Below are 18,247 nucleotides of genomic sequence, written 5' to 3' on the forward strand. Positions count from 1 at the left end.
AATTGAGGTTACTGGAAATGTGCACCCTCCAAAAACTGTAACCTCCTTTGCCATTCTGCTCCGGGGAGGGGTGCGACAGGTCATAATACATGAAGCTTGGTTGTGGCATTCTGATTTTAACAGCATTAAATTAATTTTCACTGGCCTTTATTTAATGCCTTTTGAAATGTTAAGCAAGTTGTTTTTTTTATGCAAGATAATAGTTCCCAGTACTCTGGACTGTGCAAAAATGTCAGAGCAAGCGTCTGAAGAAGGGTTCTGACCATTAACATTCCATATTCATGTTCTCCAGTTACTGCCTGACATACTGAATTATTCCAGTACTTTGCCTTTTTTTATAAAGCAGCATCTGCAGTTCCCTGTGTCTGCCATTTTTACTCTTTCCTTTACTAAAGTCACTTAACTAAATTCCGAGGAACATTCATTTAAGGCAATTTGAGAGTACACTGGAGGTACAGAGTATGTAATCAAAAGCAGCAAGGTCCAAGACGGAGTTAACTGGAGGGATCAGACTATATTTCTCCTGGTTGGTTCTGGTCTCCCTGATTTTATTTTTTTTTAAAGTATCTTTGAATGACATGTGCAGGTGATATTGGTTGGAATTTCAGTTTAACATCATTAGAGAGTTAGAGAGAGTCGTACAGCATGGAAACTCTAAACCTAAACCTTCCATCCATGTACCTGTCCAAATGTTTCTTAAACATTGCGATGGTACCTACCGCAACTACCTCCTCTGGCATGATACCTTTCTTGTTAATTTAAGGGATTTGGGGGAAATTCCATTTGTTGATTAACATTATTCTTTTCAAATATATATATAGAACGTAGAATTTTGTGGATTTTCTCTACTTTCCTTCTTAAACTAGGAAACGGCACTGACTGTGTATGAAGGAACTGCAGATGCTGGTTTACACTGAAGATAGACACAAAATGCTGAAGTAACTCAGCGGAACAGACAGCATTTCTGGAGAGATGGAATGGGTACGTTTCGGGTTGAGACCATTCTTCAGAGTCTGAAGAAGGGTCTCGACCTGAAACATCACCCATTCCTGCTCTTCAGAGATACTGCCTGTTCCGCTGCCTGAACAACACAGGCTGCTCTCCAGTCCTCCGGACCTCACCTATGGCTAGGGTAGATACAAAGATCCTCATCAAGGCCCATGCAATCTACTCTTTTGCCCTTCTCAATAAACCTGGGATACATCCCATCAGGACCAGAAAGGTCCCCAACACCAACTTGATCTGAAAATATCATAGCATATTATTATTCCCCACTCTGATCTTATTATCTCCAATGTCCTTCTCCTTGGTGAATATAGATGCAAAGCACTTGTTTCGTTGCTCACCAACAACCTCTGACTCTAAACATAAATTCCCTCCTTTATACTTGAGACGTCCTACCTTCTCCGTGGTTATCTTCTTTTTAATGTACATAAAAAGCCTTGGATTTTCTTTAATCCAACTCACCAATGACATATCTGTGCCCCATTTTGCCCACCTGAGATCTTTCTTGCTTGTTTTATATTCCTAAAAAGCCTCACCTGCTTTCAGCTTTCTAAAAGTTACATACGCTTCCTTTTTTTTTTTGACCAAATGTACAACCTTTGGTCATCCAAGGTTCCCTTACCTTGCCATTATCATCCCTCCTCCTTACTGGAACATGCTGATCCTGAACACTGGTCAGCTGGCTTTTAAATTATTATCACATGCCAGATGTAGACTTCCCACCAATAACAAATGTTCCCAATTTACTCTCCCTAACTCCTGCCTAACAATGCTGTAATCCCCAAGATCCAGATCCGGGCTCATCAGGTCCAGTATGGTGCCTCCTCAAGTTACACTATCCACATAATGTTTCATACAGAGAAATATGAATTGTTGCATTTTGGGTAGTCTAAAAAGAACTAAAAAGAACAGGATCTATACAGTGAATGGCAGAGGTCTGGGGAGGGTTGTAGAGCATAGAGATCTAGGAGTGCAGGTACATAGTTCCTTCAAAGTGGCCTCACTGGTAGATAAGGTGGTCAAAAAGGCTTAAGAGTATTGAATATAGAAGTTGGGAGGTTCATGTTACAGTTGTATGAGACACTGGTGAGGTCACATTAAGAGTTTTGTGTTCAGTTTTGCTCACCAGGTTATAAGAAAGATGTTGTCAAGCTCGAAAGGGTGTAGAGAAGATTCTGCCAGGACTCTAGAGCCTGAGCTATAGGGAGAGGTTGAACAGGCTAGGACTTTATTTCTTGGAACACAGGAGGATGATGGGTGATCTTATAGAGGTGTACAAGATCGAGAGAGGAATAGTAGAGAGGTAAATGCACAATACCTTTTGCCCAGAATAAGGGAATTGAATTAGAGGACATAGGGTTAAAGTGAGGGGGGAAAGATTTAACAGATACCTGAAGGGTAACTTTTTTTTAGGCAAAGGGTGTCGAGTATCTGGAATGAGCTGCTGGAGGAGGTAGTTGAGGCAGGTACTCATAAAGTTTAAAGAGACATTTGGGCAGGTACGTGGGTAGGATTGGTTTAGAGGGATATGGGAGAAGCACGGGCAGGTGGGGCTAGTGTACGTGGAGCATGTTGGTCGGCGTAGGCAAGCTGGGCCAAAGTGCCTGTTTCCATGCTGTATGACACTATGATATGACCTCTACACCATGGCCTTAGCATCATAGTTCTAAGCACTGATCCAGGCTCTAAATTCATCTGCTTTACCCCATAATACTCCTTGCATTGATATAAACACATTTTAGCCCATCTGGACACAAAGTGCTGGAGTAACTCAGCAGGTCGGGCAGCATCTCTGGAGAAGGATGACGTTTCGTGTCGAGACCCTTCTTCGGTCTGATCCATGACTTGTCAATTAGTCCTTCCATTAGCTAAGTTTCTAGTCTTGTTCTTATTGCCCTGCCTCTGTAGTTAAAACCCGAGTAGCACTAGCAGATCTCCCTGCAAGGATATAGGTCCCCCTTCAATTCAGGTGCAACCCATCCTTCTTGTACATGTCATCTCTTCCCCAAGAGATCCCAGCAGTCCAAAAATAAGTGATCTTTAAAGCAGAACTTTTTAATTTATAAGACTCCCCCTGTTCTGGGTTCCGTGTTAACTTAAAAAAAAATCAGTTTTCTGCAATGCTTTAGGCATATTCCTATGTCAAAAGTAATTCACAAAACTATTGGCAAGAAATTGATTAAGCACAGAGACTGAAGAAGGGTCCCTGCATGACCCGCTGAGTTACTCCAGCACTTTGTATCTTACTTTGTAAACCAGCATCTGCAGTTCCTTGTTTCTACACTCGGCAAGGAAACATCTCTGCTTGTATTTTTGTATAAGATGCACATGAAAACCATTCTGCGAATGGTTTGAAGTGTTTGCACCGATTTCTAACAGGCGATATACCATCAGGCAAACGAACCATGCACTTCTTGTCACAATTCACACCCAACACTGGTGGCATTTCCTGACATATAATGGAATCATCAACAATGTTTTGGGCCTACCAACAAAAAAATAGATTAAGGGAATATGACCAGCAACCTTATTAACAGTGAAACTTGAAATACCTCACATAACAAGTATGGAATCATCACCCACTTGCATGTGTTTGACCCATATCCCTCTAATCCTTTCCAATTATTGTACCTGTACAAATGTTTCCCTTGGGAGATTAATTAACAAGTGCTGTCATTTTGCAAGTAGGCAGCCCTAAAGTTGACTGCAACAATCTACAGTAGGTACTGAGACAAAACTTCTACAATAAATCCTCAACATTTGTACTCTGCAAGGATGCGTTCTCAGCCCCCTTCTTTACTCCTTTTGTGCAGCCATGAACAAATGCAATTCAATTTACAAATTTGCAGATGACACTAGAATTGTGGGCTGGATATCAAATAATGATGAGATGGAGTACTGGATGGAGATTGAGAACCTCGTGTCCTGGTGTCGAAACAGCAACCTTTCTCTCAATGTCAGCAAGACGAAGGAGATAGTGATCGACTTCAGGAAGTGAAGCGGTACACATTCCCCAGTACGCAAAAGTAGATATGGTTAAAAGCTTCAAATTCCAAGGAGTCAATATCACCAACAACCTGTCCTGGGTGACCCATATTGAAGCAATGGCCAAGAAAGCACACCAACGCCTCGACTTTCTTAGAAGGCTTAGGAAGTTTGGTATGTCCCCAACAACTAATACCAACTTCTACAGATGCGCCGTAGAAAGCACTTTATCAGGATGCATCACAGCTGTTTGGGAACAGCCCCATCCAAGAAATTGCAGAGAATTGTGGATGCAGCCCAGACCATCACGCAAACTAACCTCCCTTCCATTGATTCTGTTTACACCTGGGCTGCCTCGACAACGTCATCAGCATAATCAAGGGCGAGTCGCACCCCGGCCACTGCCTCTTCTCCCATTGGGCAAAAAGTATAGAAGTGTGAAAATGCATACCTCCAGACAGTTTCTTCCTAGCTGTAATCAGACACCTGAACCATCCTACCAACAACTAGAGAGCAGCCCTGATTAATTCTCTGCAGTAGAGCAGCATGGTGGTGCAGCGGTAGTGTTGCTGCCTTACAGTGCCAGAGACCCAGGCTTGATCCTGACTACGGGTGCTGTCTGAATGGAGTTTTTACGTTCTCCCCGTGACCGCGTGGGTTTTCTCCGATATCGGTTACCTCCCACACTCCAAAGACATACAGGTTTGTAGGTAAATTGGAATGGTATAAATGTAAATTGTCCCTAGTATGTGTAGGATAGTATTAATGTGTGGGGATCGTTGGTCGGTGTGAACTCGGTGGGCCAACGGGCCTATTTCCGCATGTATCTCGAAACTAAACTAAACTAAACTACTATCTATCTTATTGAAGACGCTCGGACTATCTTTGATCGGACTTTACTGGCTTTATCTTACACTAAATGTTATTCAAGATATTTCCTTTATCATGTATCTGTACACTCTGGATGGCTCGATTGTAATCATGTCTTTCCGTTGACTGGTTAGCACACAATAAAGCTTTTCACTTACCGCAGTACATGTGACAATAAACTAATGACTATGACTATGAGATCTGAGACGTTGATCAGTACTGCAGCAATTGCCTATATGTAACTCATTCTTGACTTGGGGCCTGTCCAGGTCTCTCCGTGGGATGAAAGGAGCAGAAGGAAAGTACTAAGACCCAACATTGCAACTATTAATCCCAAATTTACCTGTCCCAAATTCTCCTGCTTTTCCTTTACTTTCTGCATTTCCCTCCTTCAGTTTCCCTTGTCTCCCTACACCACCCCTTGTCTTGCCCTTGTCTTCCTATGCCATCCCGTCCCTACCCAACCCCATCAGTTTCCCTTGTCTCCATAGCAGGCCTTATAGACAGCAGGCTAGATGCGAATGAGAGTGCAGCTTAGAGTTCAATCACCATCAGCTGTTCACATACAAGCAAGTCATCTACTAACGCGTTTTAATGTGAAAACAATCATGACAGTGATATCTTAAAGTAAGGGCATTCCAATTGATAACACTCTTTTTGGCGATAAACCAAAACCTATCTCCCATTAAGTGCATCAAAAAACGGGAGAAATCCAATTTCTGGACCACTTCGCTATAAACAAGAATTATTTAAAAGACATTAAGGGGACAGATGAAGACAAAGGTTAAACACTGAAAAAACGTTCTAGTATCATTAACCACATCTTAAATTCAGTGGCACTATGGAAAGACAAAAAAGGTATTTCACAGCATCAGGCTGCCAAAAGCATAGCACTGCCAGTGGAATTGGTATATTCATGCAGGAACATGGCAGCCTATCTGCATACAAGCTTTTGCAACCAGTGTGATAACATCCAAAATGAATTTTCACATGAATCTTAATCTGGCCCACACTCAATGTAGCCCCATGCTAAGTTGCAGTTGCATTTATCCTTTGCTGCCATGTAGCTCCAAATGCACTTCTGGATGAAATCTTCTGTCGGTCAAATGGCCTTGTGACCATTCATGCTGCCAGAAGGCATTTTCACCATTATCAAATATCTGATGATCAGAGACATTTAGAAACAGACTAGACTAAGTGGGGGCCATTGGGTCCCAGTCACAGGGGAGGCCTAGTCCCCCCAACGCAACCCATTCCTCAACGCAATATTCCACCACTCACCTGTTCCCCCAACGCAACCCATTCTCCCAAAGCAATAGTCCACCACTCAGGGGAGGGGGTGTGGGGGAGGGTGTGGGGGGGGATGTGGGAGGGGGGTGTGTGGGGAGGGGTGGGTGGGGGAGGGAGGGTGTGGGGGGGGTATGGGGGAGGGGGGTGTGTGGGGGAGGGGGGTGTGGGGGAGGGGGGTTGTGGGGGAGGGGGTTGTGGGGGAGGGGGTGGTGGGGAAAAAGGGGGGGTGGGTGGGGAAAGGGGCGTGCGGGGAAGGGGGGGTGGGGAAGGGGGTTGTGAGGAACGTGGGAGTGTGGGGAAGGGGGGGTGTGGGGAAGGGGAAGGGGGGTGAGGGGAAAGGGGGGGGTGTGGGGAAAGGGGAGTGTGGAGCAAGGGGAAGGTTTGAGAAAAATTAACAAATGAAAAAAAAATCAAAGGTTATTGGATGTAATAAATTCACTGAACTTGTAAAATAATATGAAAACTTCAACATTAATTAAAATAAAGCAAAAGCAAACCATCTACCTTCACATGTCTTGTTTAGCGACCCCATTAAAATGAATGGGCCATGGTAGAATCATCTGCATAAACAGCTGATGAAGTTATAGAACGTTTCTTGAATTAGTGGCAAGCCTGGAGCAGAATGAGGTCAAAGGTATCAAAGGTATTTTATTGGTCACATTCACATACACCTAGGTGTAGTAAAGTGAAATGCTTCTTGCCATTTTGCAGCACATAAAGAAGGAATACTGACATAACATTAATAAGAGTTTTAATCATAAAGAACATCCCCCCACAATGGTTCCCATTATGAGGGAAGGCACAAACTCTAGTCCCTAACCCCAGTTCACCCATAGTCGGGCCCATTGAGGCCTCCACAGTTGCCTCTACGGAGGCCCGATGTTCCAGGCCGTTCTCGCCGGGTGATGTTGCTCCGGCGTCGGGAGAGTCCTCTCAGCGGCTTGGGAACCCTGGAATGGCCGCTTCCGTACTGGAGGCCGCGGCTTCCGAAGCCAACAAGGCCGCGCCGGTTGGAGCTCCACAACTGGCGATCTCATCTAGAGCTCCCGGTGTAAAGTTCAGCACCGCCGCCCGCAGCCGGTCGCTCCACAGTCCCGCAGCTCCGTGATGTTTTCCTCAGCGATCTTCAGCTCACCGGAGCTCCAGCGCGGCGAACCAAGCAAGGCATCGCCCGCTCCGCGATAGCGCTCCAGCGCTGTGCCGCCGCCGAAGCCGAGGTTCTGGGCGGTCCCCGACAGGAAACGCCGCTCCAGGCCCGCTGGTAGGCCGCGAGGACGGGTCGAAGCTGCAGCCCGGAGAAAAGCTGCCTCTCCGACCAGGTAGGGACCCTGAAAGGTAGTTTCCCCCTTCCCCCCCCCCCCCCCCCCCACATAAAAAAGTCTAGACCTCCAAACAAAACACTTAACTAACTAAAATAAAAAATAAAAAGATGAAGAGACAGACAGCTGCTGCCTGCATCTGATCACTGGTATATTCCATAGTTTTGAACTGCAGTGCACCGGCATGAAAGTCCAGAGTGCACTGATGGGTGCTCTACAGCTCACACTATGAAACCTCTCCAATTCCTTTGTATTAATAGAGGGATAAGTATTCTCCAAGATACCAGAGACAATCTCTCGGTTCTTCAAAGCAGTGCCACGGGATATATACTGGGGAAAGCTATTTTGAAGAGGCTATTTATGAGGGACTACAAGATCGAAGTGCTGCTGTTGAGGTCAAAGCAAGCTATGGCGAGGAGATTGAGCAGTGCCCAGGTAAGATTTTTATTCATCACATTCTTAGAAGGGATTAGAGATAAAGGATATGGAAGTTAGGTTGTGATGTGGTCCAACTGTGGTCGTGAGCGGAACTCCAGAATAGTATGTGGGCAAATAGGTTTTGTGTAGATGGGTAAAAATATTGGCATTAATGTGGAGGGCTGCAAGGCACAACTCTATGACTATGTTCAATCCTGCTTCAGGACTCAAAAGTTCACCATTTCTGGTAATCTGCCATTCCAGTGTGTAGCATTGCATTTTCAGCATTCACTTCCCCACAGCCACCTCGCCTTCACCTGCTGATATTTCAGATTTAATTCATTTTTTTCTCAAGATAAACTTTTACCATCATTTCTCATTGGTACCACCACCTTCTTCATTCTATCTCTCCATTCCTTCTCTGAGATTAACACAAAATGCTGGAGTAACTCAGCAGGACAGGCAGCATCTCTGGAGAGAAGGAATGGGTGACGTTTCGGGTCGAGACCCTTTTTCAGACTGGCATGAGTTCATTCCTTCCCTGACACATTTTCACCCTTTTTACTCTCCACCCCTCATTATTTTCAATTTAAAACAGTGTTATATTTCTAAGTTTTCCTGCTCTGTTGAAAAGTCTTTAGCTTCCAATATTAACAGTTTTCTCTCCACAGATGTTGCCTGCATTGCTGACTGTTTCTGCCATTTTATTGTTTTTTCCATATTTCCAGTTGTCTACTTTTGGATTTTAACATAAGCAGGTACTGTTGTTTTTATGACTGCCAGATCTCGAATGCAAACATGTCCTTATCAAAATTAATAAAGCACTACATCTCTCACCGATTGGTTGGCGTCCTGCACTTGTAAACGTAGATTGTGTATGGTCTTTTCTCTTTCCCTGAGCTCTGTCTGTGTTTCTGACAATCTCTCCTCAAGCTCTTCTCTTGTGGATGCCAATTCTTTGGATCTTTGTGCTGCCTCAGCAGCTAAGGCTGATTTAGCATTTTGGGAACTCAGTTTAAGATCCTGAATAATAGCAGTGAGCTTGGCAATCTGTAGGAAAAAAACAAAGGTGATAGGATAATGAATGGTAGAAGAAAGTTACATTATTCCTATTTAAAATAAAATGTACTCTGTTGTGTTTCATTTAGTCTATTAGTTCTATTGGACATCAGCTATTTCAAGTAAAACAGCTTCATTCTATCAGCTGAAGGTAAAAATAATCTATAAAGCTAATGAGCTAGTGTACAACATCTATATGATTTGTTATATAAAAATCAACCTTTGCAGGTCACTTCATCGAACTACATATGCAGTCTACAAAAAGGAATTCTGCAATGAACAGAAATTTGTTCAAAGAGCAGATACCTCTGGATAACGATGAAGGTTTATGAGGTCATGTGGATGTTATAAAGGATGGAAAATAGATCATGAGGACAAAAACTACCGAATGCACATCCTGTCGAATATGTTGAATTTGAAGAAATTTACAAGGGAGTTAGAATGCATTAAAAGCATGCAAGCCAGTTGAAGTAACAGATATTCTGCAATATATTCTGGTAAAAGGAGCAGTAACTCATAGTAAATCAGCATTACAGAATTTGGAAAGATTGTCCAAAAAATATTTTATTGGACAATCTTTTGAATAAAACATCTCCTGATAGATAGTTCAGAAAAATCTAAACAATACGATGGACGTAAAATTCATAAAAGCTTGCATAAATTCAGCTTGTTCATTTAGTGACACACAACGACAACAGAAAATATTTTCATCAGTAACCTCTAACAAAGAAACAAGGCTCTAAGGGAAGCGAGAATATTCTATGAGAGCAATTCATGACCAACTAAGTTATAGGTGACTTGTAAATTCTACAAGTTTTATGATCCAAAATACTGCAACAAATTATAATGTAAATGATAATGCTAATTGTACTGCAGATGTGCAAGATCAATGAGAGGATTTTTTTGTTGTTCAGAAACACTTACCTCAGCTTTCTGTTCCAATCTACAAGCCTTGAGTGCCTCGTTCTCATCTTCAACCTGACCAAGATATTCCTTGAGCTCTGTAAACTAGAAATAATAAACCAAAATTGATCCCTCGGGGAAAATCTGCTTCATATCCATTTCTAAAAAGAGACAACTTTTTCTTTTCCTCCCCAATGATCTATTCCCAAATTATTTAAACGGTCTCCTTCTTTCGTGTCCATCATCTATGTTTCAAATGTTCGGCCAGGCTCTTGCACAGTGGACAACCTTTCCATTTGCCATCGCTAGATCTTCCAGGCAGCATTGTTCACCAAGAAGTGAGCATCTTATGCCCCTGTCCCACTTAGGAAACCTGAACGGAAACCTCTGGAGACTTTGCGCCCCACCCAAGGTTTCCGTGCGGTTTCCGGAGGTTGCAGGTGGTTGCCGGAGGTTGCAGGTAGTGGAAGCAGGTAGGGAGGCTGACAAAAACCTCCGGGAACCGCACGGAAACCTTGGGTGGGGCGCAGAGTCTCCAGAGGTTTCCGTTCAGGTTTCCTAAGTGGGATAGGGACATTAGTCAGTGTGGCAGGGATTGTACAGATTGTACAGGGTATGTCCAATAATGAATTAAAAAACTTGACAATCAAATTTAATTTCCGATGACAAACTTAACTCACTGATAACGTTGTCTAAGCACATTACAAACCCAACACATACCACACCCAATGTTCCTCTCCAGACCTGCAGAGGTTATTCCTAAAGGTAGCCCAACACACGTTTCTTTCATTTCTCTTACATGTTGCAAAGTGGTGTAATAAACTTTACAGTGAAAGTCACAAGGTCCTACAGTAACTCTGCAGGTCATGCATCATCTCTGGAGGAAATGGAACAGTGATGTTTTGGGTCGGGATCCTTCTTCAGACTGATTGAGGTAGGGGTGAGAAAGCGGGAAAGGGGGGAGGGACAAAGCCCGGCATTGATGGAAACCTGTTAAGGGGGAGGGGGGGGGGGGCTTGATTGACAGATGGTTGTACCAAGTCCAGAGATTAAATTTCAAAAAGTGTGAGATAAGGAGAAAAGGATGAACGACGAGTAAAATGAGAACCCAGAGGGTTGAATATAGTTGAAAACGGATGGGGAAAGGAAGAAATGGGTGTGCATGTAGGTGGGGTACAGGGAAGGGGGGGGGGGGGGGGGGGGGGGTTGGATGGGGTGAGGGAGAAGGAGTTACCTAAAATTGGAGAATTCCATATTCATACCATTGGATTGTCCTCCTGAGCTTTAGGTTGGCTAGTGAAAACCGATGATTTCACTCAATAAACGTTAAAGGGCCTGTCCCACTTTTTAGGCGAGTGCAAGAGACTCTGCGCTCGCCTCATGATCGCCACATGGTCGCCAGAGACCACATGTTCGCTGGTGGTCTCTGGTGAGTCTTTCATGGTCGTGAGGAGTTCCCGCATTCTGGGAACTAGTATGGCCTCAGTATGGTCGCAGCAAATTTTTCAACATGTTGAAAAATTTGCTGCGACCAAAAACTGATCGCCATGGAGAAAATCGATAATCCTGTAGTCGTAGGTGCAGTTGTAGTGGAGTCGCCATGTAGTTATGGGTAGTCGAGGTAGTTGTAGGTAGTTTTAGTTAATCGCCTTTGCTGATCAGGCATTCTCATTGTCTCATTGGGGAAAAAAACGTAAATGCCAGTCACACTTCACAGTTGTGTATTTCTGGCTTATTAAACGTTGTCTGGCCTCTTAAAAAGTGTCTCCACCCCTTCTCCCCTCCCCCCCTCTTTTAAAGGACTTACCGTATACTGTGCTAGCCGTCTTAACCTTCGTGTTCATCACGGTGTGTGTCTGTATCACCTTGGCTTTGCACCATGTGAATTTCAGACAACGCTCCCCCGCTTGTGTGTGTGTGTGTGTGTGTGTGTGTGTGTGTGTGTGTGTGTGTGTGTGTGTGTGTGTGTGTGTGTGTGTGTGTGTGTGTGTGTGTGTGTGTGTGTGTGTGTGTGTGTGTGTGTGTGTGTGTTTCCATTCTGCCACTTGCTGTTCCAGTCCCCGGTCTTTCAGGCGAGTGCCACGGACTTGACAGTCGCCGGCAGTCCGCTGAAAAACCGCTCTTGGGACAGGCCCTCTATACATTAACTGAGAGTAATTTAATTTTAATATTAAGCTATTCTCAAAAGCAAACAGGCATTCGACATTGTTATACTGAATTATGGAAATGGTCCCTTTTATCTAACAAATCTGTGTGCAGTTCTGGTTGCCCTATTACAGGAAAGATGTGGAGGCTTTGGAGAGGGTGCAGAGTAGGTTTGCCAGAATGCTGCCTGGATTAGAGGGTTTCAGCTACAGGCAGAGGTTGGATAGACTTAGATTGTTTTCTCTGGAACGTCAGAGGTTGATGGGAGACCTGATAGAAGTATTTAAAATTATGAGAGGCATAGATAGGGTAGGAAGTCAGAACCTTTTTCCCCAGAGTGGAAATGTCCAACCCCAGAGGGCATAGCTATAAGGTGCGAGGGGGAAAGTTTAATGGAGATGTGCGGGGAAAGTTTATTTTACACAGAGAGTGGTGGGGACCGGGAACACACTGCCCGTGGTGGAGGTGGAGGCAGATATGATAGTGGTGTTCACGAGGCTTTTGGATTACCACATGAAAGTGCAGGGAATCGAGGAATATGGATCATGGACAGGCAGCTGAGATTTGCTTAACCACTGTAAGCATAAATATTCAGCATAAACATTGTGGGCCGAAGGGCCTTTCCTGTGCTGTATTGTTCTGTTTATAATGAAATATTCAGCAATCGCGATTCATTCTACTCTTGCACCTTGCATTCAATGTTATACCCGCTTGCTGCCTTGTATCAAGTTTACCAAATTTATTTCCCTTTGATTAAAAATGAAATTCATTCAGGTAACCTTATGTGCCCAAAACAGTCTGGAACAGTCTGGATCATTAAAACGGTATAAAAATCAACTGTAATTGTGCAACTCAACTGAGGAAAAAAACACTTTCTTCAAACAACAGAAACAATTAGATTTATAGAGTAACTACACCTAAATCATTGATCCTATTGTAGTGGACTGAACTGTCAGTGCATATTCAATTGTTTCAAATGTATATTAAAATGAAATGGCAATTAAAGATATAAAACACTTCTATTGCATATTACTGAGCAAGTAACTTCTGACAAAATGCTTTCAACACCAGAAGTAGCATTTGTTTATTAACTATGCCAAACAACTAAACCACTGCAACTTGTGTAATAAATAGTTACACATAATCTAATTTCTGCGAATTATATACTCTTGTGGAAATTAAGAACTTCATAACAAAAGCTGCCTTGTGCAACTGAAAGACTCATTTAGAATTTTCAGAGCAATCAATGTGGTAACTCAATTGCCGCCTCAGTTCATGGACAATTAGGGATGGACAATAAATGCTGACCTTGCTAGGAAAATCCACATACCGTGAACGTACCAATAAAAAGATAGATGTGCAATCTCATGATTTAACATAAACTTCTTCATATTTATGGTATGTAGCATTATCTAAATATCAGCCAATTTCCATGTAAACTGTACTCTTCTGGTGGCCTCAATATTCAAAATGCCTGGGTTAATATCCAAGAAAGAAAAAGAGACTCCCTCCATTTTTTAAACGATCTGCACAGATAATGAGGCTTTCACTATTCTCAATGGAAAATGAACCAAAATTATCTTGACAAATCATCAGATCTTCATAATAGGGGGCTATAAAAATGTAAATTATGGCTGGCCCTTGCAACATATGAAGGAGAGGATGGCTATACTTGAGGATATTTCTCAGAAAGCATACTTCCACTTTAAGGAGCACTTATAAAAAATTATGCAAAGAAACATAGGTAGTTAAGCAGAGCGTGTGATACAAAACCATAACAGATTCACATATTCAGCACATTAAAACAAAAATGAATTTAAATTGAGAGATTTATTCTTAAAAATAACATAGGAAGCACTGATTAAAGGAAAGGCCTGTCATTCTAACTCATTTTAGTTTTATTTGGCATTGTAAATTTAGACAAATAATCAATAATCTTCTGCATAGATGGAAACCTGTGTTTTTTGCATTGCTCAGGAATTCGTCGACAAAGATTCTATAAACGCTAGTTAAAATGCATCATGTTGGATAAACCATTGGCTGCAGCATTCTTATTTTAATCACCTGAAATTCAATATTTTGTAATTCTGTACACTTCCCTCATCTCAGGTAAACAAATAATTTAAATTCTGAAATCTAACTATAATGTGTAATTTTTTAATATCTATTTATAGCAATTTTCACCATTTAAAATAAAAATAATATATTGCCATACTCATAACCCTGTTTGTTACCCCACCTACTCCCATCCCCTAAAAACAAAAGGTGTGCATTTTTCCACTTAAACAGACGTCTGGTCCAAATTATTTTAGGCATATAACAGCAATAAAAACAGCTAAAGCAGAGCTGAATATATTTTATGCACAATCAAATTATTTTGCAGATTAAGGCCTGAAGCCTAATAATATTGTAAATATATACCTGTTTTTGGACCTCTTTGTGTAGCTTCTTGGTGGTCTCCAGCTCCTCTTTCAGCTGTTGCAGGGAGCTCTGCTTTTGTTCCAGTTTAGCTTCTCCTTCTCTTAGCTCTGCCTGAAGATGGTAAATCCTTCTTTCCTGTACATCCAACTATCAATCCGCACACAAAATACACATATTACATTTGTGCTACATTCTTCTATCGCAGTCCGAGACGATATTAAAAAAGTCTGAATGAAATCTTGGTCGAATCACAACATATAGCATAGGGAGCCTGTGCTTAAGTCTTCAGAAAGCCAATATGGTGGCACTGAGCAGCTAAGCCAATACTATTGATGTCCCTTGCAGTCCAGATTCAAATCAGCCTAATCCATTTAGCTTCACGCAATACATTTCTGTATAACAAATCATTTGCTATAGAATTAAAACAATAAAAATATTCAAGGTACCTCAGCTGTTAGCTCATCCCTCTTCTCTTGTAAAAGAAGGACCTCTTTACGGAGATGTAGGATCGTACCATCACGCCGTTCCAGCTGGAAAAGAGTTTACATTTCAAGAAAGAATCCACGATTGTCAACCAATGAGCAATTAGCAAGACAAGACAAGATATTGATTTGCTAAGAAAACCAGTGCTGCAGCCATACAGCTAAGCAAGGTCCCATTTCCCCAGCTCCGCATTGAAAGGTAACTCTTCATTACCATCTGCCCTTTATTGATCACTGTTAAGTATCACAAAACCTGACTGAATCCATAAAATTGAGCAGGGGGTTAAAGAAAGCAAGTCAATGCCCTTTTCACCTTCACTTAAGTGAGGAATAAAAGAACAAATCTCTCTGATAAAAGAAATTAAAATATCTGTTGGAAGATTTTCACTGAACCACATTCAGAATGTCTTTTCCCATAAAAAATAAATCAACATTAAAACAAAATAACATTAAAACAAAATAACATTAAAACAAAAGTGAAATTTACAAAATGACAACATTCACCATCATTATTATTAAGCATTTTTTTGGCCTTTCTTTATAATCGATTTACATGCTCAATTTGCGCAATATAAGCTTGATAAATAAATGGACAAGTTAATGAATGCAAAAAGTAATTAATAAACTAGATGAATATTAAATTGAGTTCAGAATCAGAGCTGTGCGGAAGACTGGTGCAGAATTAAAAATCAATTAAAGAGCATGTGACACTACAAACAGAGAATTATCTGAAAACATGATAAACAGTTAATAATTTGGAATCCTTTAAAACAAAAATGTTACTTGCACAAATCGTTTTTATTCAATCCTGATCAGAAATAATAACTGACGAATATTAAAAAATCAACATTAACTGATATTACTTAAATTCATCTATACAAGACACAAGGTAATTAGCGAACAAACTGATGTTGTAAAAAATCTGTTTAATAATGATAATATTTTTAAAGAAATTCAAGATTAAAATCGACTTAAAATACTAATTAGAATACTTTGATGGTCCATAAGATCTTATTTTGTTCTTGATTCTTATGGTATCAAAAATCCATGGTTTATTGCCCATTGAATTGCATGGGTTGGCAGATCAGCTGTATAATCCTGGGAGGATCAACTATGATGACTGCACTGCCATGCCACAAGTTGATGATCATCTCCAAATGTTACAGCTGCTCCTGTACTTCAAGATTCAATTTAACATACCTATTTATGATGTTAGGTGATTATATTATAGGGATTAAAAACAAACTAACTGGCTGTTAACTGAATAGCAGAGTGCTGACACCAAGAACATTCTTATAATATATTTAACATTAATACTAAATTAATCTTTGCATATCGCAAAATAATAATTGTTACCTTGTCAAATCCTCCTATAGAAACTTTTCAGAGTTATGGGCCTGTCCCACTTGGCGATTTTTTTGGCAACTGCCGGCGTTCATCATAGTCATAGCAGGTTGCCGAAAAACCGGTGACAACCTACGTCATCCTACGACAGCACCTACGACAGTAGAAGTCAAGCTACGTTCATTGGCTTCAAACCGACTGTCGCCGAAAAATGTTCAACATGTTGAAAATTTAGCGGCTACGACTTTTTGCGTGACTGAGGAGACTACTCCCGGCGATCACCGGCGAACATGTGGCGACAAACTAGTCGCATGTAGTTGCCTAAAAAATCGGCGAAGTGGGACAGGCCCATTACACAATTGAAATGTTTATTCAGTATTTTTAGATTTTTAGATTAGTAGAAATCTGCAGAACAGTTTCTACCCTAAATAAAATCTACCTCATGTTATTATAAATTCACCTTAATCCCAGGTTTACTGCTGATGGCTCTATTTTGATTTGGAAGTTAATTTTTGCATACACAGGTACGTTAAAAATTGCACATTAGGAACAAAGTGCAAGAATACAAAAACATTTCATGCCAGATTGAATCTTGAACCTCAGTTTCAACTGCAAAACTTGCAATCAATGATGCAGAGGTTTGGCACTGTCTACCATTGTAGGTGTTGATTGCAATATTCATCTTCTTCAGCTGTATTTGGTGGTGAGAAATTCACAAAGGGAGAGACAACAACCAGTATTCCAAGACAATTACAACATTGTCATTCCAACAATCAACCAGTCATCAAGATATCTGTTGTCATTTTTCATTATCATCTGGAAGCACGTTTTATAGTAATAGTAGCCTATTTAGACCTAAATCAACAACAGTTATTTCATTTGATGGTTATAACACAGAGGTTGTCACAGGTTTGGTATCCTAACTTAGACCATTCATCTGGAGACTAGAATTTGAAGCCACCACAACCAATGGAGAATTCATATTAAAATATTTTAGCAATAAATAAAGCCCCTGTCCCACTTAGGTTTTGGTCACTCTCCCTAATGGTCGAAAATGGTTTCCGCGTAATCGATGCTTCTTCTATGTTCCTGCGATTATTTCAACAAATTCAAAACCGGCCTCGACTAAAAATAGGTCGAAGCTAGTGGAGTGGGGTCGCTATTTACTTACAGGCAGTCGAAGGCAACCCCCTTCGCTGACCAGTATTTTGATTAGCTCATTGGAGTTTTCAGCAAAGATCCTATAGGATCTTTGGTTTTCAGGACCTAGAAGATCCTCCGGAAGATAAAATGCCCGCTAACTTTAAAATGCCCCACTTCTCTCCCCTTCTTCCCCCTTCTCTCTCCCCTTCTCTCTCCCCTTCTCTCTCCTCATCTCTGTCCTTCTCTCCCCTTCTTTCCCCTTCTCTCCCTTCCTGTGGCAGCCGTTTACCTTCCTCTTCATCACGCAGACAGCGCTCCTCCGCTGTCCCTGGCCCCCACCTTCGCGATGTGTTTGTGTGTGTGTGTGCGCGGTCGGTAGCAAAGTTCCTGTAGGATCTTTGATCAGTAGATGCAGCTCTCGCTTCCGTGGAGGCTTTCCAGGCGAGTGACCAAAACCTCTGGCGACTCATGGAAACCTTGGGTGGGGCGCAAGGTCACCAGAGGTTTCCATTTAGGTTTCCTAAGTGGGACAGGGGCATAACTTAGACCATTGATATGGAGACTAGAATTTGAACCCACCATAACCAATGGGGAATTCATATTTAAATATTTTAAGAATAAAATGATAGGGTCAATAATGATGACCATCAAATTTCCAGACATTTGGACAAAGCTGTATAATCAATGTCCTTCACGGAATAATTTGTTTTCTGGATAACCTGTGACTGCAAACATAAAGCAACATGGCTGACTCTTTAACTGTTTTCTGAAGTGGCTTTGTAAGCTACCAAATTGAGTGGCAATAAATACCATCCTAATCGCAATGTCCTATAAATGAATGGAAAGAAAATTCAGAAATCAATG

General features: G+C 41.6%; 1 protein-coding gene across 3 annotated transcripts in view; it reads right to left on the reverse strand.

Annotated features, from left to right (window-relative positions):
* The window catches only part of pmfbp1 (polyamine modulated factor 1 binding protein 1), a 578,164-nt gene that overhangs the window by 324,400 nt on the left and 235,517 nt on the right, over positions 1-18,247 (reverse strand). For all 3 annotated transcript variants that reach the window (XM_033035745.1, XM_033035744.1, XM_033035743.1), the window contains 4 exons: positions 14,861-14,944; positions 14,415-14,561; positions 9,870-9,953; positions 8,724-8,936 (listed from right to left, as the gene is read on the reverse strand). In XM_033035745.1, coding sequence (XP_032891636.1) covers positions 8,724-8,936; positions 9,870-9,953; positions 14,415-14,561; positions 14,861-14,944 — 528 coding nt within the window. The remainder of the gene's footprint in view (positions 1-8,723; positions 8,937-9,869; positions 9,954-14,414; positions 14,562-14,860; positions 14,945-18,247) is intronic.

This window comes from Amblyraja radiata, chromosome 17, assembly GCF_010909765.2.
Source record: "Amblyraja radiata isolate CabotCenter1 chromosome 17, sAmbRad1.1.pri, whole genome shotgun sequence".
In the NCBI taxonomy this organism is placed as follows: Eukaryota; Metazoa; Chordata; class Chondrichthyes; order Rajiformes; family Rajidae; genus Amblyraja; species Amblyraja radiata.